Source organism: Grammomys surdaster, unplaced genomic scaffold (genome assembly GCF_004785775.1).
Source record: "Grammomys surdaster isolate TR1022 unplaced genomic scaffold, NIH_TR_1.0 371, whole genome shotgun sequence".
NCBI lineage: Eukaryota > Metazoa > Chordata > Mammalia > Rodentia > Muridae > Grammomys > Grammomys surdaster.
In genome coordinates this window covers 4,531,987-4,555,875 of record NW_021604790.1, presented here as the reverse complement: position 1 = coordinate 4,555,875, position 23,889 = coordinate 4,531,987, and the positions used below count along the sequence as shown (strand labels likewise).

At 42.4% G+C, this 23,889-nt stretch overlaps 2 protein-coding genes across 8 annotated transcripts in view; one reads left to right on the top strand and one right to left on the bottom strand.

The window, feature by feature from the left end:
• The window catches only part of Myl4 (myosin light chain 4), a 34,559-nt gene extending 28,370 nt beyond the window's left edge, over positions 1-6,189 (bottom strand). The window contains exon 1 of the mRNA XM_028780520.1: positions 6,104-6,189. The gene's annotated coding sequence lies outside the window, so the exon portion shown is untranslated. The remainder of the gene's footprint in view (positions 1-6,103) is intronic.
• A 53-nt stretch (positions 6,190-6,242) lies between these two features.
• Cdc27 (cell division cycle 27) overlaps positions 6,243-23,889 on the top strand; it is a 48,634-nt gene continuing 30,987 nt past the window's right edge. For 3 of the 7 annotated variants that reach the window (XM_028780475.1, XM_028780474.1, XM_028780473.1), the window contains exons 1-2: positions 6,243-6,500; positions 22,348-22,423. In XM_028780475.1, the coding sequence (XP_028636308.1) occupies positions 6,474-6,500; positions 22,348-22,423 (103 nt within the window). In that variant the 5' untranslated portion in view covers positions 6,243-6,473. Of the gene's footprint in view, positions 6,501-22,347; positions 22,424-23,889 lie in introns of those variants that run through there. The other 4 variants (XM_028780477.1, XM_028780476.1, XM_028780479.1 and 1 more) reach the window with 2 other exon arrangements.

The window sequence follows — 23,889 nt, the reverse complement described above, 5'->3', positions numbered from 1 at the left end:
GTCCAATCTAGTATCAGTGAGTCTAGCTCTGCTGACGTACCAGGATTCCCATGAATTCAAGGCCAAGCTATTAATGAGTCCCCAGTCCCAATTTTTTTTTGCCATGAAAATAAGTAGATCAACATGGTTTTCCTCCTCCTTCAGATATAGATTACCTCCTTAAAACAAGGCAACTCAAGCCGGGCAGTGGTGGCGCACGCCTTTAGTCCCAGCACTTGGGAGGCAGAGGCAGGTGGATTTCTGAGTTCCAGGACAGCCTGGTCTACAGAGTGGGTTCCAGGACAGCCAGGGCTACACAGAGAAACCCTGTCTCGGAGGGAAAAAAAAAAAAAAAGGCAACCCAAAAGTCCCAGATCACTTACATAGATGATGCTAGACACTTAGATGTGCTGCTCTGCTAACGCCCACGCTCCGCTCCCCTTGAGTGTATACATCCTGCCTCCAATCAATAGACTCCACGGCTTCACATTACTATGACCTGCCCTGAAACTCTTTTCTGCAGAGTTAACCAAGAATCCTGGCCTCCGCTGAGTAGAAGCCCCAGCCCACTGAGGGAGACTCCTCAGGGAGCACTGACAGCAATGTGGAGCTGTGCTTGCCCACAGCAACATCAGCAGTACGACTGAACAATGTAAAGGTCAGTGACGTCTTGAGTTGGGTTAGGAAACATTTCAAGGATGGTGTGCACATCCCATCCCGAATAAAGTGCTTGTGAAACATTCTAAGAGAAATGTCTGACTGGCTCTCTTTGAGCCTGGTGTTCTAATGAGTGGTTGACCACAGATACCATTTCATTTAATGATTTGTAGGTAAGAAACGGAAGCCACCAGAATAGGCCTAGGAAGAATACACAGGGTGAGAGAAAAGCTAAGGCAGGACCCTGATGGCCTCAAATGTCAAAGGGGTGGCAGAGTACTGCAAGGGAGGTTGATGAAAACAAACAACAGATAAACAAACAGAGCTGTGGGGGTTGGAGGGATAGCCAGCAAGGGGTTGTGTTATCAAAGCCACAGAGTACAAAGTGACTAAGTCAAAGGAGGAAATGTGGTGGGGTGGGAAAAGCTGTGAGGTCAAGTAAGATAAAAAACGGTGTAAAGCCTTACACCACAGGAACAAGATGTCAGCTACAGACAGGAAGTGAGGGAGTCAGAAAAAGAACACACTTGCTGGGTATCCTCTAAGCTGTTTCCTGAGAATCTGACCTTTGGTAGTACTATTGTGTTGGCTTTTTGATACAGGGTCTCAGGTAGCTCAGGTTGGCCTCTAATTTGCTAGGTAGCCAGTGATAACCTTGAACTTTTGATCTCCTGTCTCCAGATCTCAAGTGTTGGGATTACAGGCATGTACCACCACACCCAGTTTACGTGGTGCTGGGGATTGACCCCAGGGCATCACTCTACCAACTAAGCTATAGCCCAGCTCCTACAACTGGCTTTCTGACAAAAGTTCAGGCCTTCAAACTTAACTGAATGTTAAGTATATTAAGATTCAGGCCAAGGAAAAGAAATAAGTTGGGTCATGGGTGTAGCTCAGTTGATAGAGTGTCTGCTTAGCATGCAGGATGCTCTGGGTTCTATCTCCAGCACTGCATAAACTGGGTGTGTGCTACACCCTTATAATCCCAGCGATCGACGAGGTGGCAGCAGAAGGGTCAAAAGTTCAAAGTCAGCCTCAGCTGTATGGTGAGTGTGGGCCTAACCTGGGCTACATGAGACCCTGTCTCTAAGAATAGTGCCTAGGGAGCCTGGTGATATGCTTCAGTAAGTAAGAGCTTGCTGTACATGCCTGAAAACCTTAGCCTGGTCCCTGGAAGCCATGTGAAAGGCTGGATGTGATGGCTGGAAGCCATCGTGGGAGATGAGAAGCAAACAGGAACTGACTCTGTTCTTTGACTTCCATAGTTCAGTTCTCAGCATCAACGGCAGGCAGCTCACAATTAATTACATGTAACTCCAGTTCCAGGAGATCTGATGTTGCCCATTTTTAGCCTCTTTGGGCACACGGGCACACACAGGCACACAGACACACAAACATGTAGCATAAACTCATACAAAAATATGCATATATATATATATATATATACATACATTTTAAAATAATAATAAAAACTTGAAAACAAATAATCTATACTTGGGAGCTAATGTTTACTGTTACCTAACTCTGCTTACTAGATAAGCATATGAGATAGCAGCAGGGTACCAAAATAGTTACAAGATGGTGAATAGGTCAACCAGTGTTCTAGTTTGGTTTCTGTTGCTGTGACAAACAGCATGACCAAAAGCAACTACTTGGAGTGGAGGGGTCTTATTTCATCTTACACTTTCAGGTAACTGTCCATCACTGAGGGAAATTACAGCAGAGACCTCAAGGCAGGAACTGAAGCAGAGACCACAGAGGAACACTGGTTACTGGCTTGCTCCTCCAGGCCTCACTCAGCTATTTTTCTTATACAACCCAGGTGTACTTGCCTAGGGTTAGCACTGCCCACCGTGGGCTGGGCCCTCCCATATCAATCAGCAATCAAGAATATGTCCTACAGATTTGCCGAAAACCAGTCTGAGGGAGACAATTCTCAAACTGAGGCTCTCCCTTCTCAGGTAGCTATAGTTTGTGTTCAGTTGACAAAAACTATCCACCACACTACGGAACAGAAATAAGTAAAACATTCTAAAAGAGTTCATTGGATGGGCTGAAGAGAATTGCTTCCCTGTCTTTTGGCTAAGATCAAATGGACAGGCTGAAGAGATGGCTCAGCCATTTAAGGCTAGACTCACAACCCAAAGGAAAAGTGCTCACCAGAGTACTTCAAATAATGTGGGCTTGCCATGGCTCAGTAAAAAAAAACATTGTAACAGATTATTAACCTGGTGAGCAGTAATCAGAAGAGAGGCTGTGTGTGTGTCTACACACGCACATCTGTGGAGATCACCAGTGTCATTTCCAAGTCCCATCCTCCTTGTTGGTTCTTTTTGTTTGTTTGGGGGACTTGTGTTTTTGTTTTTGTTGCTTTTGTTGCAGCACCTGGGCTCTGTAGAACCAGCTGACCTGGAACTCACAGAGATCTGCCTGCCTCTGGCTCCCAGGTGCTAGGATTAAAGGCATGTACCACCATGCCTAGTTCTACCTTGGTTTTTGGCACAGAGTTTCACATTGGCTTGGAGTTTGCCAAGTAGACTTAGCTGGCTGACCAGTGAGTCCCAGGGATATGCCTATCTCTACTACCTCAGCTCTGAGATTGCAGTTGTGTGCCACTACATATGGCTTTTTCCCCCATGAGTTCTACAGATTGAAAGCAATCCCTCCTGCTTGTAAGGCACTTACAGACTGAACTAGCTCTCTAGCTTGAAACGTCCTTTTCTATGGGGTAGGGGTTTTGGGAAAATTAGATTCTAAGCTCAAAATCCACAGTGACATCAAAGACCAAAGACTGCCCTCTGGTAAACCCACTTTAGGTTTACAAAACTCCATTGAACAAGTCGAGACTTGAGTTGACACACCCTAAGTAATCAAAGAGTTCAGTGTATACAATAACCACAAATTCAGCATTGATCATGTTTTGTGGTTGCTACAGAAAGCAAGCACAGCTTTGGATTGCTTTAACACAGTTTTGGATTGTTTCAATAAAGGTTTCCAAATAATAATCAGTGAAGTCAAGATGACAGAATTTAAGTGACCAACCACAGAAAAGAGCCTCTGGGAATGTCTTGGAGGGAGTTTCCAGATTGGGCTCACTGATGTGAAAAGACCACCCTACAAGTGGGCTGCAAGGCTCTGTGGGGTGGGGTCCCAAACTGAATAAAGACTGAGCAGCAGCCTCCCTCTCTCCGCCTCCTCACTGCAGGTGCATTGTGACCAGTCACCTCAAGCTCTTTTTTGCATGCCTTCCCCACTTGAACAGACTGTACACTCAAATGTGAGCCAAAATGAACCCTCTCTCTTTTGTGAGACAGGGTACCTGGCTGGCCTGGGTCTCACTATGTAGACCAGGCTGGCTTCAAACTCACAAAGATCCACCTGTGTCTCCCAAGTACTCGGATGAAAGGTGTGTGACACCACCCCCAGCAACCCCTTTTATTAAGATGGTTCATCGGTTACCCTGTCAGAGCAACATGGAAGATGACTCATGTATCGTCCCACTGCATTCTAAATTATCAGACTGTATTTACAGTTCTGTTTAGCTCACAGGGTCAAATTTTGAGTATATCACCTCTCATCCATCCTTTTCTTCCCATTCCTACTAACACACTCTCTCATCTCATACCTGACATGGCAGACCAATTCCAAGGATGGCCAGAGCTGAGGGTGTACCTCAGTGGTAGTGCTTGTCTAGCATTTGCAAAGCTAAGGGGTCTGATCTCCAGTTCAAGGGTGTTGGAATAAGAAATCAAAGATGACCCAGCAACTTCTCTCATAGCACAGATCATTTACAGGGTCACCTCACCACTCCCTCATCAAGAGATGGAGCATATTTTCCTCCTAGGGAATCCAGGCTGGTCCTGTGTCTTAAACCAATCATTAAGAAACAAGGGGTTTGAGTTATAGACCTAGGCTTGAAAGGGGCCTCGCAGCTTTTATTGTCACGATCTTACTTGACAGCCACCAAGTAAAGCTAGGATACGCTACTACCTAATGAGCAACCATTGTGTGAGGAGAAAGGTTTTGTGGAGAACAGAGAGGCCCAGCTACGTGCAGGAACTAGGGGTAGACACTCTGTGTCTGTGTGACTCTCTACCATGGTCATCTCTTGCCACATGTGTCTTTGGAATGTGATGAGACAATCTGAAGAATTTCATTTGATTTAAACTGAACTTTAAATAGCTAGAAACTGTTACACAGGTCAGCACAGATGTTTGTTCCCACTCTAATTCACCCAGCAACAATCCTACTAAAAGAACAGGGCATGGCGCAGCTTAAAATTACCTAAGCATCTGTCCTTCATGGGGCTACGAGTATGTAGGCAGTATCTAGGGATGGCTGTTGGAAAAGGATAAAGATCAGAAGGAAAGGAAGAAGATGATGGCAACCATGAAATGAATTCCCTCCAGCATCAACCAAAAGACGAAAGGGGTCCATGCTAACTTGGTGGAAATGAGGAATGGGCGGGGAATTGAGACAGAATGATTCCAGACCTAAGCCTGGCACCAGCAGTAGTCTGAGAGGCTAAGGCAGGATTTAAAAGCTCAAAGACAGCCTGGGCAAGGTAGGTGAGACTGTGTTTCCAAAACTGTAAAAACAAAAAGAGTAACAAGAGAGGAGATACATTTCCATGGTAGATCACTTGCTTAGCACGCACAGACTTGAGAGGTTCAATCCTCAGCATCAAGGGGGGAAAAGGAGATTTCCAGTTTCACGACTAGCTTAGAGCAGCCCAAACAGAAACTTAATTTTCAAGAGTTTCCCTTGTCTCATGAAATGCAATAGTTTTTAATAGTTTCATGGTTTATTCTGAGGATGTGACAAAAAAGCAGAAAGCCCAACCCCGTTTGTGTCAACAGCTACATCCATCATTTTAATCTCTATTTATTCCCCTCGTCTCTGAAGTTGAAGTTTTACATCACCTACAACAGGCAGCAGCACTTAATATAGCTCTCAGTTACACTGACTTTTTCTTTTTCTCTTTTATAAGCCAGGGTGTCATGTAGCCTAGGCTTACCTCGAACTTGCTATCCAGTTGTTAATTATCCTGTACTCTAGATCCTTCTGCGTCCACCAGCCAAGGCAGGCGTGTAAGGTCAACACATGCCAAATTTAGGTGGTACTGGCGATCCACCTTGCAGCTTCACGCCTCCTAGACAAGCACACAGTCTAGTCGTTTTTCTTTGAAAACAGACCATAATCTCTTTGACTACGGGAATCCTGTGTATTTGGGGAAGGGCACTGTTCCAAACGTTCCTAGAAGTTCCTAGAGACCTGAGTAGGAAGTCCAAGAGGAGATAATGATCTAAACTCAAAAGACTTTATTAAATTCAGCCCCAAACTAGTATTTTACCCTTCGCTGGATCTACCGTGCATTACAAAACAACACGGCGGAGGCGCAAAGCCAGACCTAAGCTCCGCCATTTAACGCGGGTCTGCGGAATCCCTCCCTCCATGCCCATCCTACCGGTTGCTCTTTGGGCGTGGCCCAGTTGGGCTGGCTGATTGGGCGAAGGAGTGGCTGAGAAGAGACACTTCCTATTGGGTCCAACGAAACAGTTTCCGGTAGCACTCGATAATTTCCGGCCACAGGCTCCTCCTCTGCCGACTCACCTCGGCTGTTTCCGACATCTTTCGGGCTTTTCCGTCTTGCTCTCGTTTCGCTTTCTCCACTTCGGATATTTCCGTGTCTCGCTCGGAGAAACTCGGCAACCACTCGGCCTCCCCCATCCCCCGGTAACGGTCGCTGGTGAGTTTAAATGAGCCGGGGCTGGCCGGGCTGGAGCCGCTACGGGGGGGGCCTGAGGCACTGCAGAAAGTGGGTCTGAGCCTCAAGGATGACGGTGCTGCAGGAACCTGTCCAGGTAATGCTAGCCCCTGCTCCCAGGCTTGGCGCCATGCCTAGGTCGCAAAGCGAACAGCGACTTCGCGGCCTGCTGCGGCCTAGGCCCGGCTTCTCCCGCCTCCCTTTCGGCGAGCCCTGCCTGTCTCTAGTCAGTCCCGAGGCCTTACCCGCGGCCTCAGCCGAGGTTAGCCGGGTTCCCGCTTTATTTCTCGCCCCCTGTGCCAGCAGGGAGTCACTCGTTTTCCTTCGGTACTGGCGTCTGGCCATCCCCCTCCTCCTGTTAGTCGTGGGCCCTGCCTGCGGTGGGGACCAGTGGCTCAGATAGAGCTCCGGGGACTGGCACAGAAGCGCTTTTGAACCGAGCTGGTGGGATTCCACACTAGTGGGGCAAGTTTGTTGGCATTTTCTTGGTTTTGTTTTATGTGAGATGATCGAGGGAAGAAGGTAAAATCCTTATAAACCTAATTTTTGATACTAGTTTTTGTTTGGGTAGCACTTTCTTGTCCACGGTAGTTCTCGTTCAGTGGATTTCCCACCGGACAATGACGACCTGGGAAGGGAACTCCCCTTCTCAGGCCCAGTGCTGCGGTGCAAACACCCAAGCAGGGGAGTGGGCGAAAGGGCAGGTCTGGATTTTCATTACCTCGGTTGGGCGTCAAGAGGCATTTTATCGTGCAGGTTTAGAAGGGGCTTAGGAAATTAGAGATAATAATTGCTTTCCCATCCATTTCAATATCCGACCATTCCAGAAACTACACCAGGGTATGCATTGACGTACACGGTGCTGCTGTCATTGAAGAAACCCTATTGGTTTTTTAAGTGTGTGGTGCAGTGCCAAGTCCTTTTCCCCTCTGCCAGATCTGAAGAAACTGAACCTTTTGTCCGTTGGTGGTTGGTGATGGACCAGGTTTGGGAGATTTTCATCCTACTGTATGGTCTTTGACACGATCGAAAGAATTGGGCTCCATTAATTACTGTCATTAGGCCATGAACTTTATTTTGAAGTTATAAAGCAAACCGATTTTAGAAATTGTGAATTCCCTTAGGTAAGTCTGTGACAACAAATAGTAAATGCTTCTAATGTGTTCAGTACAGTATTTCCTTAATTTCTCATCTCAGCATAAAATACTGTTTTCCCTAGTTTGGCCTTGTTTCCAGCTGTTTACATGGTGATAGCTATTAGCATTTGAATTACTGTAACTCAGGATTATAACTTCTGAACTAACTGTTCTTGTCTCTTTGTTGTATCAGTTCTTCCACAACTGTATTTCTTAGTGTAGAGACCCTTGTAAGGTCCTTTTGAGGCCTATCATGAAATTAAACAGACAAAGAGGTTTTCAGATGTTTCTTTTTATTTCATATTGTAGTTTGATCTTAATGATTCTTTTGCATTTTGTGACCAAAAAGACTTCTAAAATGTTATGGTAGTTGTAATGATAGCATGTAAACCACTATTTAGTAATTTTAATTTTTATATAAAAGCATGAGAGAATCAGAATGTTGTTTATGCTAGTTAGGACCCAGCATGTTTCCTGTTTCTTTATTGTTAGCAATAACACACTTAATATCATTAAGACTAAAAAGTAAAATTTACCTCCCTTTCCGCCATAATAGGTCCACTAGATTTTAGGGTAATGGTGAAGTTTAGGGTCTGGGAAGGTAAGAATTGGGGTTATAATTATAGTATAGCAAGCAGGCAAGAGGACCCAGAGTTCAAGGTCATGCTCAGCTATGTAGCAAGTTCAAGGCCAACATGGGCTGCTGGAGACCCTGTCTCAAAAAAACCCAAAACGAAAAACAAAAATGACAACAAATAAGCATCAAACCTTGACCAGGACTGCTGTTGAAAATGGGCAAGAAATAAGAGTTAGTTGTTTTTTAAAACAGTACTTGTTCCATGTATTGGGGAAAAAATAGTGTTGAAAATGTTTTCTTTGCTTTGTTCCTGGTGTTTCTAGGTATAGGAAAAAGTGGGCAGAAATAAATAATGGTCAACTGTTTGTTTCAACTTTTCTTCCTCTTTTAAAGTTTTTACATGGAGTAACCAGTGGAATGTGCCAAACAGATTTAAATATAAGGCTCTTCCCAAGTCAGCTCTTTTTTTTGTTTGGTTTGGTTTGGTTTTGGGTTTTTTTGTTTTTGTCTTTGTTTGTTTGTCTGTTTTTGTTTTTTCGAGTCAGGGTTTCTCTGTGTAGCCCTGGCTGTCCTGGAACTCATTCTGTAGACCAGGCAGGCTGGCCTTGAACTCAGAAATCCATCTGCCTCTGCCTCTCAAGTGCTGGGATCAAAGGCGTGTGCCACCACTGCCTGGCTCCAAGTCAGCTCTTATAGAGAAACTATTACTTTGTATTTGACTCTACAAAAAATCTTGCATATTACAAGGCAAACCTTTATTTTGTGGCTTGGACTCACTGTGTAGTCCTGGCTTGGATTAAAGGCATGTACCACATTACTAGTTTGGGTGCCTGTAAAAGTTTACTTAATAAAATAGGTGGCATTTTCGTTTGTACAATGTTTTGTCTAACATTTACTTATTTATTGTGTGTGCATATGTGTTTCTGTGAATCTTGGTGGCAAACATCTTTACCACCTGAGCGATTTCACCAACCCTGATGTTGCTTTAAGAGGCATTTTATATAGATGCATCACCTGATAAAACTATATCAATTATTTTTGCAAGTAAAGCTTCATATAAGTATTGGATGAAAACAAGACTTTTTCATCCAAAGGCGCACACCTTTAATCCCAGCACTTGGGAGGCAGAGGCAGGTGGATTTCTGAGTTCGAGAGTTCAAGGCTAGCCTGGTCTACAGAGTGAGTTCCAGGACAGCCAGGGCTACACAGAGAAACCCTGTCTCGAAAAACCAAAAAAAAAAAAGAAAAGAAAAGAAAACAAGACTTTTAAAAATGATTTTAATATGCAATAGCATAACTGGATGCAAAAATCTGGCATGGTAACCTGCAATGAAAACCCCTACACCTGGAAAGTAGAGGCAGGAAAATAAGGAGTTCAAAGTCAGCCTTGACCATGGATGCATAAGATCCTAGCTCAAACGACAAAACAAAACAAAATCATTTAGTAATTTGGGCACTGTATACATATCATTTCATTCTTTTAGAGTTTGATAAAATAGTGAAAAAGTACTTTTGGCTTGAGATTATGTGTCCCCAGGATGCATCTAAGATTGACTCAGAGAGTACATGTGAGAGGTATAATGAGATAGACCAAAGCCACTGCCACGGGCTAAAGGCATCTAAGTGAGATGGGAAAGAAGGAGATAAAGGGTTTAGAGGTAGGAATTCAAGAAATAACTTGGAAAGTAGAACTGTTCAAACACTGGCAAGGAGTGAGGGAGGGTTCCTAGGGTTGGTATCAAAAATGACTGGCTGGGTATGGTGACACACATCTTTGATCTTACTACTGGGAGGTCCAAGCAGGTAGATCTCTGTTAGTTCAAGGTCAGCCTAGTCTTACGTTTGTTTTGTTACTTTTTTTGTTTTGTTTTTGTTTTTCGAGACAGGGTTTCTCTGTATATCTCTGGCTGTCCTGGAACTCACTCTGTAGACCAGGCTGGCCTCGAACTCAGAAATCTGCCTGCCTCTGCCTCCCAAGTGCTGGGATTAAAGGCATGCACCACCACTGCCCAGCCAGCCTAGTCTTATTTAATGAGTTCAGGTTAGCCAGTGTTGCATCTTAAGACACTGTCTCAAAACAAACAAACAAACAAAACACAACAAAAACCAAAACTGTCCCCCTATGGTCGACCCCTAGACTTCCACGCCCTCCAGAAGGGTTCCTGGTATGCCTGGCTTTGCCCTCATTTCTCTCGCTAGAGAGCTTGGCCTCTTGATCACCACAACAAAAATTGGCTTTTTCCTAAACCAAGGCCACCCTTGATATGGCCGCTAACATTGGGGAGCCTTCCTTTATGACAATATTACACCCCAAACTGACAAATGGTTGGTAACTTGAACATTTACAAGAGACTAGGATGGCTGTGAGTTAGCCCAATGACGGGATTATTGTAGGTCCACTTCCCAGGGGCCCACCCAATGCAGCCGAAAAGGAGTGCGTGGTGCTGGGAGTGGGTGCAGCCTACATGGCCTAAGACAGGGCTCTCACCCTCCTTTCACCCACATCAGAGTCCCTTGACGTTGCCCATCGTCGACAGCCTAAAGCCTTCGACCATCGATGTGACTCATCTCACATCAGTGTTTTGGGGTTGTGAACTTGTCTAAGACCCCCCATAATTAGACATCCAAATTCAAAACTCACATAGTTGGGATTGAACATAAGACGCCTTCTCTAACTAAACAGAGAAGGGGGAGATGCCAGAAGCCAGGACCCTCGCCCTTACCCTTACCCCCTACCTTTCCCCACCTGCACAATGTCCTCTGAAGCTTGGCAACTGCAAGATCCTGCTTAGCAACTGCAGATAGACTCAAAGCAGAGTACCATGTCTTCTTAAGACTAGCAGGGAGACCATAACTCAAGCAGTGTACCATATCTTCTGAAGAACTGCAGGTAGATCATAATTCAAGGCAGTGTACCATATAGACCATGACATGTTTCAAGGCACAGGCCAAGAAGATTTTGTACTTTTCCACCACCTGGACCCTCTTACCCCCTCCCCTTGTAAAACATGCTATAAAAAAGCATTTCATGTTCAAAAAAAAAAAAGAAATTAAAAAAAAAAAAAAACCAAAACTGATTAACGCCTCAAAACTAAAACTAACCCCTCAGAAAAATGAAAACTGCTTTTCTGCCTGATGGGATTGGGTTTAGATTTAGTATATTAATAAAGAATCTTGGGCAGGCTTTGTGCCCTCTGTAGCCCAGACTGGCTTCTAACTTACTATCTTGTCTCTGCCTTTGGAGTACCACTACCCCTGTCTACAAGAAAATTTTAGTAGACTATGTAATGAAAGCTGTGTGTTGGGAATATTGATCTGATTTTATTGGTGAGGAAGAAAAGACAGGAGTTAGATACATAGACAAGTAATGACCCAGCCAGTGGTAATGTGGACCGTGTTTTTTTTAAGTTTGGCAGAATTGACTTTTTGGAGAAAGTAGGGTGGGTTATGTATGTCTGAAGGACCTCTACCATCTGTGATGGCCAAAAATGGCTGAGTGTGGAGTCAGGGCCACCGAGATAAAGAACTGTAGAGCCTAAGAGACAGAGCTGGGTATGGCCACGGCATGCCTGTAATACCATCACCTGTGAGGGAGAGACAAAAGGATCAAAAATTCAAGGCCCACCTCAGCTATATTGTAAGTTTGAGACCAGACTGGCAAAATGAGACCTTGTCTCAAAAGCAGAAATTAAAAAAAAAAAAAAAAGGGCTGGAGAGATGGCTCAGTGGTTAAGAGCACTGACTGCACTTCCAGAGGTTCTGAGTTCAAATCCCAGCAACCACATGGTGGCTCACAACCATCTGTAATGAGATCTGATGCCCTCTTCTGGTGTGTCTGAAGACAGCTACAGTGTATTCATATATAATAAATAAATAAATCGTTAAAAAAAAAGAATTTCTTTAAATAAAAAAAAAAAACAATTTAATAAGTAAAAGCTAGAGTTGCAGAAGTAGAAATTAGATTCTATTGTATAAAATGAAAATTCTACAATGACATTTTTTTGTTAGGATTCTTTTCTCCCCCCATTCCTTCCTTTCTCATACCTTTTGTTATATGAAGCTTTTTTTTTTTTTTTTTTTTTGTCTAGTACAAAACCAAACAATTTATATCAGTCCAATTTAAGTCTGAGTACAGTTTACATCTAAAATACTGTGGTGGCGCATGCCTTTAATCCCAGCACTTGGGAGGCAGAGGCAGGGGATTTCTGAGTTCGAGGCCAGCCTGGTCTACAGAGTGAGTTCCAGGACAGCCAGGGCTACACAGAGAAACCCTGTTTCGGGGAAAAAAAAACTTGAACTGAGTGTGATGGTTCATGCTTGGAGTCCCAGGACTTGGAAAATAGAAACAGGACCTTGAATTTAAGGCTAGCCTAAGCTACTTAGAGAGACCCTGTCTTAATTTATACAAATAAAATTCTATTTCAGCAAGTTGTGATGATGCAAGCCTGTAATCCTGGTGCTTGAGCGGCAGAGACAAGAAAGGGAGTTGAAAGGCATTTTCCAATACTACATAACAACTTTGAGGCAAGTTTGTGGTACAGGACTCCGTCTTTTAAAAAAAACAAGCAGCCGGGCGGTGGTGGCGCACGCCTTTAATCCCAGCACTCGGGAGGCAGAGGCAGGCGGATTTCTGAGTTCGAGGCCAGCCTGGTCTACAGAGTGAGTTCCAGGACAGCCCGGGCTATACAGAGAAACCCTGTCTTGAAAAACCAAAAAAAAAAAAAAAAACAAGCAAAGCCTCCCCTTCAGGTCTCTTCCTTAGTTTACTAGCCCACTTTTCTTCTTGGGAATGCCTTTTGTTTAGATCTGTTTGTGTGTTTATATGTGCACATGCCCCCACATGTTTGCAGGTGTCCTTGGAGGTCAGAAGAAGGTATTGGGCCACCTGGAGTGACAGGGAGCTGTGAGCTGCTCCGTGTGGGAGCTCTAACTAAGCTTAGTTCTCAGGAAGAAAGAGCAGCAAGCACTTTTAGCTACTGAGCCATGTCTCCCGCCGCCCCCCCCCCCCCGTTTTTTTAAGTAAGTTACCCCTTCTTAGTCCGTGTTTAACATAAAAGACACAGCCTTTCCTCCACCTCTTCTCACAGTAGCTGTGAGGATTTTCACCTAACCTATACTTATTTTTCCCCCATAAACTCTACTTAATAAAGTTAACCTCAGGCTTGAAATACAAGGCCAGTTCCCCATCACCACCCCCCAAAAACTTTAGTAATCAGAATAGATGGTGGGACCAGGGAAATGACTCAGTCAGGAAATGAATTGCTACGTAATTGTGAGGACCTGAGATTGGATTGCTAGCAAACATGCAAAAAGCCAGGTATGGCTGAGCTGCCTAGCTGAAAAAAAAAAAAAAAAGGAAGGAGTTCAGTTTCATCAGAGAGACCCTGTCTCAAGAGATAAGGCAGAGCACGATAGAGAAGACTCCAGATATCCTTCTCTGGCCTCTGCACAGTAGCACATCTGCACACATGCACACATTCATACACGTGTGCCTACAGTAGTGTACAGCTAAAAAAGTAAGCAGTAACTGAGGAAAACACCCGACATCAGCCTCTGGCCTCCTTACACACATGAAGACATTATACAGCGCTCACAGAGAATACACAGTAAGGAAGAGTTTGCAGCTTTATGCTCTTGGTTTGTCTCTGAATCCAGCCCAGGACTGAATCGTTAGTTTCCTCAGTGGACTGTCTCCTAAACATTTTGTTGAATAGGAAGAAGGAAAGAATGCTGCTGTTTGGCTTCCTAACTTTTCTTTAGCAACTTGTCACCCATCTGGCTTTAATCTGTAGAACTGGCACCCTGGGTGCTGTGGTGCCCCAGGTGCTGTGTTTGGGGAGGCCTACATCATCTGTTGGACAGGGTGCTGAGTTTAGCTGTGTTCATTATCAGCTACTAATCTGTAGTGATGAGAACAGTCCCTTTCACGTCCCGTCACCCCAGTGAGATGCATGTCACTCAGGCATTGAGAGACAACAGCACATTTGGGATGGCCCATCTCTTTGCTGGTACTTATGAGGAACTGGTGTTCTGACCAAAGCTTGATACATATTTTTCTTCTTTTTCTCTTCTTCCTCCTCCTCTTCCTTCTTAATTTCTTTATTTTGGGACAAGATCTTATTATTACTTGCCCCAAGCCAGCCTGGTTCTATTTTAACTCATGTGATTAAGGCTCAGAAATACTTTTTTTTTTTTTTTTTTTTTTTTTTTGGTTTTTCGAGACAGGGTTTCTCTGTATAGCCCTGGCTGTCCTGGAACTCACTCTGTAGACCAGGCTGGCCTCGAACTCAGAAATCCGCCTGCCTCTGCCTCCCAAGTGCTGGGATTAAAGGCGTGCGCCACCAACGCCCGGCTGGCTCAGAAATACTTGGTCGTCTGATTAATATCAGAAGCATCATCTTTATCTGACTGGATTTAGATATAGAGAACATTCAAGAAATAGTTCCTTAGTCAAATTAGAATGAACTTCCCTCATCCTGTTGTTTTCTGAGTAACATTTTGGCAGATTGTTATATAATCCAAACAGTAAAGCTCTCTCTCTAAGGAGAATATCTGCAATTATCACCTTGTCTTACTCTTACTGTACGATATTTATCTATCACCAAACTCTGAACCTTCATGACAGAATTAGAAAATAGAAAAGCAATTAGCTTTCTATTTCATAACGATGCCTGTATTCAGTCCTTCCCCCTCTCCTTCTGTTTTACCTTTTTGTTCATTTCTTCATGTAATACTGTACCTACATGGACATTTGTTTATATGCATACATTTATTATTGGCTATATGAGAAAAAACATGTTTTTTTTCTGAGATTGTATAAACTCAATATTATATATTTTACAATATTAGGTAAATAAATAATATTTTAGTATAATTACTTAGATCCATCCATTTTCCTGCAGTTTTTTAAACTTTGTTTATTTATTTATTTATTTTTTATTTTATTTTATTTTATTTTATTTTTTGATTTTTTGAGACAGGGTTTCTACGTGTAGTCCTGGCTGTCCTGAAACTCACTCTGTAGACCAGGCTGGTCTCGAACTCAGTAAAATTTATTTTTTAGAGCAAAGTAGTATTCCATTTTTTTTATATATATACCAAATATATAAAAGTCCATATATACCAAATTTTCACCATCTGTTCATCTGTTGGTAGAAAACTAGGTTGTTTCCAGTAATCTTTTTATATCAAATAAAACAACAATAAACACAGAGTGCAGATACTCTTGTGGTAGGGTATGTCATTCTCTGGATATAGTCCAGGAGTGAGTAGCTGAGTCTACAATGGCTATATTAAGTTGTAGTCCACCAATAGTGAACAGAGGTTCCTTTCTCTACACATGCCTCTGACATTTGTTGTCAAAGATTTGTTGATGACAGTCGTTCGTCAAAGTTTCAAAAACTGTCTATTCAGTTCATTAACCCATTTGTTAATTGGTAGGTTATGGTATTTAAATTTATAATTCTTTTTAAATTTTGGATATTAAACCTTCATCTGAAGTGGAACGGGTAAGGATTTTCTCTTATACTGTGAGCTGTTAATGCAACTGATTGTTTCCTTTGCTATAAAGAAACATGAATTTGGCCGGGCGGTGGTGGCGCACGCCTTTAATCCCAGCACTTGGGAGGCAGAGGCAGGCGGATTTCTGAGTTCAAGAGTTCGAGGCTAGCCTGGTCTACAGAGTGAGTTCCAGGACAGCCAGGGCTACACAGAGAAACCCTGTCTCGAAAAAACAAAAAAAAAAAAAAAGAAACATGAATTTTCGTGTAATTGAACATGTAGTATCAGCCCATGTGTTGATTCTTGGGGTCAGTTCCTGTGCTGCTTTCTACTTTAAAAGTTCTTGTTAGGGCTGGAGAGTTGGTCAGCGGTTAAGAGCACTGACTGCTCTTCCAGAGGTCCTGAGTTCAATTCCCAACAACCACATGGTGGCTCACAACCATCTGTAATGGGGTCTGATGCTCTCTTCTGGTGTGTCTGAAGAGAGCAGTGGTAGTGTGCTCATATGCATAAAAAAGACAGAATTTTTTTTTTTTTTTAAAGTGGCACTCAGTGCCACTCAGGAGGCAGAGACAGGTGGATCTCTGATTTTAAGGCCAGCCTGGTCTATAAATCAAGTTCCACGACAGCCACAGAGAATCTTTATCTCAAAAAAACAAGAATTAAAAAAAGAGTTCTTACCTACCCCAGTATATTTAACAGTATTCTCTGTGTTTTCTTCTAAGATTTTCAGGTTTTAAGTTAAGGTCTTTGATCCACTTTCCATTGATTTTTATGCAAGTGAAAGCTATAAATCTAATTCGTTCTTCTGCAGAAAGAAATCCAGTTGTGCCATCACTGTTTGTTGACTAGGCTATCTTTTCTCCAAGAGATGATCTTGCCTCCTTTGTCAAAAAAGCTTTACCATTTTATATCTGTGTAGGCTAGCGACTGTAGTTAGAGAGAAGGTGAAGGAGTAAGAGTATTCTTGTTTTGTCTAACTCAGGTTGTTGGAACAAGTGCTGTTAGCTGCTGAGCCGTATCTTAACTGTTTTATATGGGATCAGGATCATGTAGCCAATACAATAAGTATGTCATCCTTACACGTCATGATGAGTGATGTTTCCTAAAAGTAGTAAGCACTGTAAGTGAAGTGAGTAGTATGAAGATATGTGTGACACTCGACCAGAAAGAAGTCCTGGACTGCCTTCTAGGTGTGTATAGATGACACACACCATTGGCCTGAAGGCTGACTTAACTCTCTCTTGTTAGATTTTAACCCTATCTTTTCCCTCTCTCTCCCTCTCTCTTTTTTTTTAGACAGACTCTGGTGATCTGAAACTTTGCAAGTTGTCTGTCTGTCTGTCTGTCTAGTTGGCCTGTGAGCCCTGAAATCTACCAGCTTTTTTGAAATTAGAAGCCTGTACCACTGTGTCCATCTTTCTTCCTTCTTGTCTCCTTCCCTCTCCCCCTCCTCCCCTCCCTCCCTCCCTCTCCCCTCCTCTTCCTCCTTTCCCTCCTCCTCCTCCTTCCTCTTCTCTCTCTCTCTCTCTCTCTCTCTCTCTCTCTCTCTCTCTCTCTCTCTCTCTCTCTCGGATTCTGGGTATTAAACTCAAGCTATCACATCTGGCTACAAAAAATTTGAAGACTGAAAATATATTGAATTTAAGTGAATGATGGAGAATTTTTCTAGTTTTAGACAATACATCTGAAATCTTGTTAAAGAAAAGTTAAAATGAAATTGATTTGAATATCTAAAAAGAGTTTATGCTTTATTCTGTAGCTATTTATGTTGTAAACTTTGGCTTTCCAAGGAGAATAATTTGATGAGGAAGGAGAGAAGTGTGATGATATCAGAAAGACAACAGTGACAGCGGCTAGAACATATTGTACACGTACAGATATTTGCTAGTGGTCTTCACTGTAGTTTTATATTTTATATAATCTGTTTTTAATTGGGGGGGACAGTATATGTACTCAAGTGCAGGTGCCTGTGGAGGGCAGAGGTGTTATAGCCTCCCAAACAATGTTACAAGAGACTCAAGATGTAGGTATTGGGAATTTAACTCCATTCCTTTGCAAGAGCAGTACAAGCCCTTAATTGCTGAGCCATATCTCCAGTCCTTAACTCTTCTTTTAAATGAAGAAACACACTGAGCACTATACAAAATATAAATAAGTAGATTGTCTTCCTGTAAGAGTCATTAAGTTACTTGTCTAAGACACAGCTGGTTCAGGGATTTGAACCCAAGTCCTTGGCTCTTGTCTTGTGTTCCCAGGGGTGATAGTGTGTTTAAAGAAGGTAATGCTGAAACAGGATGATTACAGCACAGCTTTCAGGTAGGAAGATTGCAAGACTCCTGAGGACATTGTTTATAAGTTTAAAGGATTCTTCTCCTCCGTAGTCTTGTGTGCTTGACTTCATCTCTCATGTCTTCTCAGAAATGACTGGTTCCTGGACAAGAAACAAAAGTAAAAATTATGGACAAGAATATGACCAAAATACTATACACACACACACACACACACACACACACAAATGACATAATGAAAGCTATTATTTTTTATGATTAGAAAATGAACTTTGAGGGGTTGGAGAGATGGTTTGGGGTTAAGAACACTTGTTGCTTTTATAGAGGACCTGGGTTTGATCCCAGCACCATATGATGACTCACAACCTTCTGTAACATCCAGTTCTGGGGATCCAGTGCCTTCTTTTGACTTCCCTGGGTACTAGGCACACACGTGGTGCGCATACATATAGTTAAGCAAAACACTCATACACATAAAGTTAATCTAATTTTTTTTCTCTTAAGTGAACTTTAAGGCATTGGAGAAATGACTTGCTAAGGTGCTTCCCATACAAGCCTGAGAACTTGAGCGAGTGTGATTCCTGGCATCCATGTAAAGAGTCAAGTGTGGCCACACACACCTGTAATCCCAGTGCTGGGAAAGAAAATATGATTGATCCTTCTGGTTTGCTGGCCAGCCCTAGCTGGATCAGTGAATTCCAGACTGAGAAATCCTTTCTCAAAAACTAAGGTGGAGAGTGATTGAGGAAGATACCCTACATCAATCTCTGGCCTCTGTGTACAAGCACACAAGCAGAAGTGAACTTTGAGGGCTGAGGATACTGCTTAGTTGGTAGACAGCATGCAGAGTCCTTGGTTCAGTTCTAGCACTGTGTACCACAAGTGATGGTATATATGTCTATAATCTTGCACTTAGGGTGCAGACAGGAGGACCTAAAGTTCATCCTCAGCTGCGTAGATGTAAGCTTGAGATGTAAGAGACTCTGTCTCAAAAAAACACAAGCTGGAAAGTAAATCCATCCTATTCTGCAATGGACTTTAAGTTGAAACTGGTAATAAAACCAGATAAAATTCCAAGAGGAGGCTTTTTAAAGAACAATAATAAATTGCATGAGAAACGTATACATATATACATTATATATCTGTTGTGTCATATTACCTTATTGTTGTCAAGCTGAAACTCCCGCCCTGGTCTGTACAATGAGATGTCTTGTAGGGAGGCTCATTTTCCTCTTTTATGCTCTGAACTAGTAGATTGGCTCAGAAACAGTTATGTGGAAACTTTAAGGGAAATTTTGTTTTTATTTTTGTTTTTCGAGACAGGGTTTCTCTGTGTAGCCCGGGCTGTCCTGGAACTCACTCTGTAGACCAGGCTAGCCTCGAACTCTCGAACTCAGAAATCCGCCTGCCTCTGCCTCCCAAGTCCTGGGATTAAAGACGTGCGCCACCACCGCCCGGCCTGGGAAATTTTTTTTTAAGGAATGAAAATTCTGTTACGGACTAAAGTTTGTGTTTTATTTTGAGTCAGAGTCTTTCTATTCCTGGCTGGCCTAGAATTTACTCTGTAGACCAGACTGGCTTGGAACTCTCAGAGATCTTCCTGCCTCTGTTTTCCCAAGTACTGGGATCAAAGGCATGTTCTCTGGCCTTAATCTCTGTGTTTATGAGCTGTTCTGTAATTATGTTTAGATTGACTGCCCAGGCACTTAAGAGCTCCCCAGTATGGACAGCCTTGGAATCACTAGTGCAGCTGTTAACTTGTACACTTAGCCAGCACCTGTGATTTGGTATGATTAAAAGCCATTTCTTCTCTGTTCTTAGCAATTGTGTGATTTGAAGACACTGTTAATACAGTTTTCTTCAAAATACAAAAGAGAAAGGAATTTCCAGGGCTGAAGAGGAACTCTTGTTCTTTCAGAGGACTAGGTTCTGTTCCCAACACCCACATAGGAGATCATAATCATCTGAAATCCCAATTCCAAGGGATCAAAAAACCTACACTGACCAGCTTGGACACCAGGCATGCCTATGGTATACAGACATGCAAGTAAAACACCCAGCACTTAAATCTAAGAAACAAAATTTTTTTTAAAAAAAGAACTCCCGTCGGGCGGTGGTGATGCACGCCTTTAATCCCAGCACTTGGGAGGCAGAGGCAGGCAGATTTCTGAGTTCGAGGCCAGCCTGGTCTACAGAGTGAGTTCCAGGACAGCCAGGGCTACACACAGAGAAACCCTGTCTCAAAAAACCAAAACAAAAAAACAAACAAAGAAAGAACTCCCTTGGTTGGTAACTTTGCCCTTTTAATCATTTAAACCAATTCTGCAAATATTTATTAATAAGAGTCTATATACACACATACACACAATAGGTTTCTGTGAACTATATCAGTACCTCTTATAGGAAGAGGGTATTTATAAATCTCAGATTGTATACATTTCAGTATATATTTAAATGTATACCAAACCTCAAATATATACCAGGTTTTTAATCATATTTTTACTATATATATATCTTTTCTGGGGAGGTCTGTAGTTTTCACAAGATTTCCAGAAGAGTGTAGTAGGTAGGTTGGGTGATGCTGGTGCATGCCTGTAACACCAGCACTCTGGAAGCAAAGGCAGGCAGATCTCTGAGTTGAGGCTAGCCTAGTCTACAGAACAGGTTCCAGGACAGACAGGGCTATACAGAGAAACCCTATCTTGAAAAACAAAACCAAAAAAGTAACAACAAAAAGAGTGTTTATAAGAAGCAAAAGTTTTACTTTTGTATTTAGTATACTGTGGAATTTACACAGAGTGTTGTGATTTTATCACTTAAATTTGTAATTCTGGGATGGAAAGATGGTTCACTTGGTAAATGCACATCTTCAATCCTAGGCAGAGGCATGCTGAGTTTGAGGCCAGCCTGGTCTATATAGTGAGTTCAAGGCCAGGCAGGACTACATAGTGAGACCCTATCTCACAGAAAGGAGTGGAAGGAAGAGTGGCTAGAGATGAGCAATAGTGAGTCTGCCAGAATGGGGGGGAGGGGGAATCAGAAAAAAATGTTCACACAAAATATTACTGCTGTGCTCTGAGTAGATAAGTATGTTGCTCTCTCTTACAGGCAAATCCTGTAAGAAGGAATAGTCTGTGGCTAATAGTATGTGGATAAATTATGAGGCTTCTACATGTTCCTGCACAGTGTTTATTTGGTACTTTTAAATGTGGCAGAATCCTAGAGTAACGCAACAAACCTTTCTAACAGTTCCTATTTTCATTTAGTGGCCTTATGTATCTTTTTCCTCATCTCATCTTTAGTTCCCAAACAAGAAGAGACCCTCTAGCCCTAATGAGTCCTGTTTGTGTGGTGTGATAATCAGTAATATAAAGATTCCTTTCCATAAGATTGAACATTATTGAATTGATCTGTATAAAAGTATCTTAAAATAATCATGTTTAACTGCTGGCAGAGAAATATATCCAAACATGTGTACACACACACACACACACACACACACACACACACACACACACATGTATAATAGAGGTGAGGGAAAGGGAAGAGAAAAGGCTAACTCTCCCTGGCATGGACTCACTATCTTCCCAGTCCCCTTATTAAAAAAAAGAAAGGCCGGGCGGTGGTGGCGCACGCCTTTAATCCCAGCACTTGGGAGGCAGAGGCAGGCGGATCTCTGAGTTCAAGAGTTTGAGGCTAGCCTGGTCTACAGAGTGAGTTCCAGGACAGCCAGGGCTACACAGAGAAACCCTGTCTCGAAAAAGCAAAAAAAAAAAAAAAAGAAAAAGAAAAAGAAAAAAAAAAGAAAAAAAGAAAGTTGTTGGTGAAGAAAAAGGGTATATAGAAGTGTAGAAGATTGGATTCGTGCAGAGATTAAGAGTAAATACAGATATATTGGAAGCCTTCAATGAGAAACTTTATGTAACACAATGATTTACTCTGATCATTGCTGTTTTATCACTTATGTTAGTGAAATTGCCCTGGAAAAATGGCTCACTTGGTAAGAACACTTGCTACTCTCATCGAGGACCCAGGCTTGTTTCCCAGCACCTGCATCAGGACTCTCATAACCACCTCCAAGGGGTCTGTCCCACCCTAGCCTTTGCAGCTGTCTGCACACATGTGTAAGATACAGAAAGAGAGAGAGAGAAAGGTAAGAGTAACCATAGCAGGTGAGATGCCTCAGCAAGTTAACAAACTTGCTGCTGAGCCCAGTGACCTGAGTAAGTTCCCTTGGACCCACATGGTAGGAGAGAAGTTATCTTTGACCTCCTTCCTACACACACATGCCCACCTGCTACACACACATGCGCATACAAAAGTAAGTAAATAAATGAAGAAATAATACAATAAATAAATTACGCTCAGTAACTTGAGTATTATATTCAAGACAGTGCCAGAAGTTACTTTATGTGTATTTATGTGCCTTCTCTATTACAGGCTGCTATATGGCAAGCACTAAACCACTATGCTTACCGAGACGCAGTTTTCCTCGCAGAACGACTATATGCAGAAGGTTTGTGATTTATTCATTTGTATAGAACCATAAATGAATAAAATATACGGAATTCCATCACTTTTTGTGACTAACAAGGCTTTTTTTTCATTCTTTGTTTTTAACTCTTTTCTTATTTTTAGTTATGTGTATGTGTGTGTGTGGATACTTCTTGAAAACAGTGTCCTCAGAGACCAAAGGCATCAATCCCCTAGAGTTAGAGTTGTGAGCCCCCCCAAATGTGTTTGAAATCTGAACTCCAATCTTCTTTACAATCACCATATGTTCTTAGTCGCTCAGCTATCTCTCTGACTCCTTTCTGTGTGTGTGTGTATGTGTGTGCGCGCGCGAGTGTGCGAGTGTACATGCGCGTACAGTTTGAGTATGGCTGAAAACACTCTCCTTTCTTCTGTGTGTGTGTCACAGTTTGAGTATGGCTGAAAACAGGGCAGCCTTGGGTGTTTTTTCCTCTGGCACCTTTTACTTTTCTTTTTGAGATGATTGTCAGTATCCTGAAACCTGTCAAGTAGGTTAGGCTGTCTAGCTACTGACCCCCAGAATTCTCCTCCCTCCACCTCCTCAGTACTGGATTATAAGTGTGTGCCAGCTTTTTCATAGGGTCCTACGAAGCAAGGCAAGCACTTTACTGACTTATCACCCAGCTCTTTTTTTCTTTTTTTTTTTTTTCTTTTTCTTTTTTTTTTTGGAGACAGGGTTTCTCTGTGTAGCCCTGGCTGTCCTGGAACTCACTCTGTAGACCAGGCTGGCCTCGAACTCAGAAATCCGCCTGCCTCTGCCTCCCAAGTGCTGGGATTAAAGGTGTGCGACACCACTGCCCAGCCAGCTGTTTCATTTTTGTTTTGAGACAAGTTTTCTGTATCTCACATTGGCCTTAAACTCTCAACTGTCCTTCAGCAGTCTCCCAAATTCTGGGATTAGGGACAAGAGCCACCATGCCTGTCTTGTTGGGTTTTTTGTTTTGTTTTGTTTTTTAGTGGGTTGGACATGTGCTATGACCTGTGTGGATGTCAGAAAGGTCCAGGGATTTTACTTCAGGTCCTCAGGCTTGGCAGCAAGCATTATTACCAACTGAGCCATCTCCCAGACCCTAAACTTTTATTTTGTCTTAGTATTTGGTGTTAGAGAGGAACAGTGTTTTTTTTTTTAGTCTGTCCATTTTAATGTAGAAACATTTTTTCACCACAGAATTGAGGTTCATTTTCCCTTCATAGTAAAATTTAACTTCTGTCTTCCTAAGAGATCTGTTAAAAAAAAATATTATCTAAAAGAAGATGCTTTCCTAGTCATCTGTTTAAGAGCAGAGGTGTGTATATCTGTGTTTGCATTTCTTCCATATTTACAGAGAATGGAGTTGTCTCCATATCACTACCTTAGTTCTTATAGAGAGATGATCAGGAACTGGCAAACTGGCTTTTCTTTTTTTTTCTTTTTTCTTTTTTCTTTTCTTTTTTTCTTTTATACATACA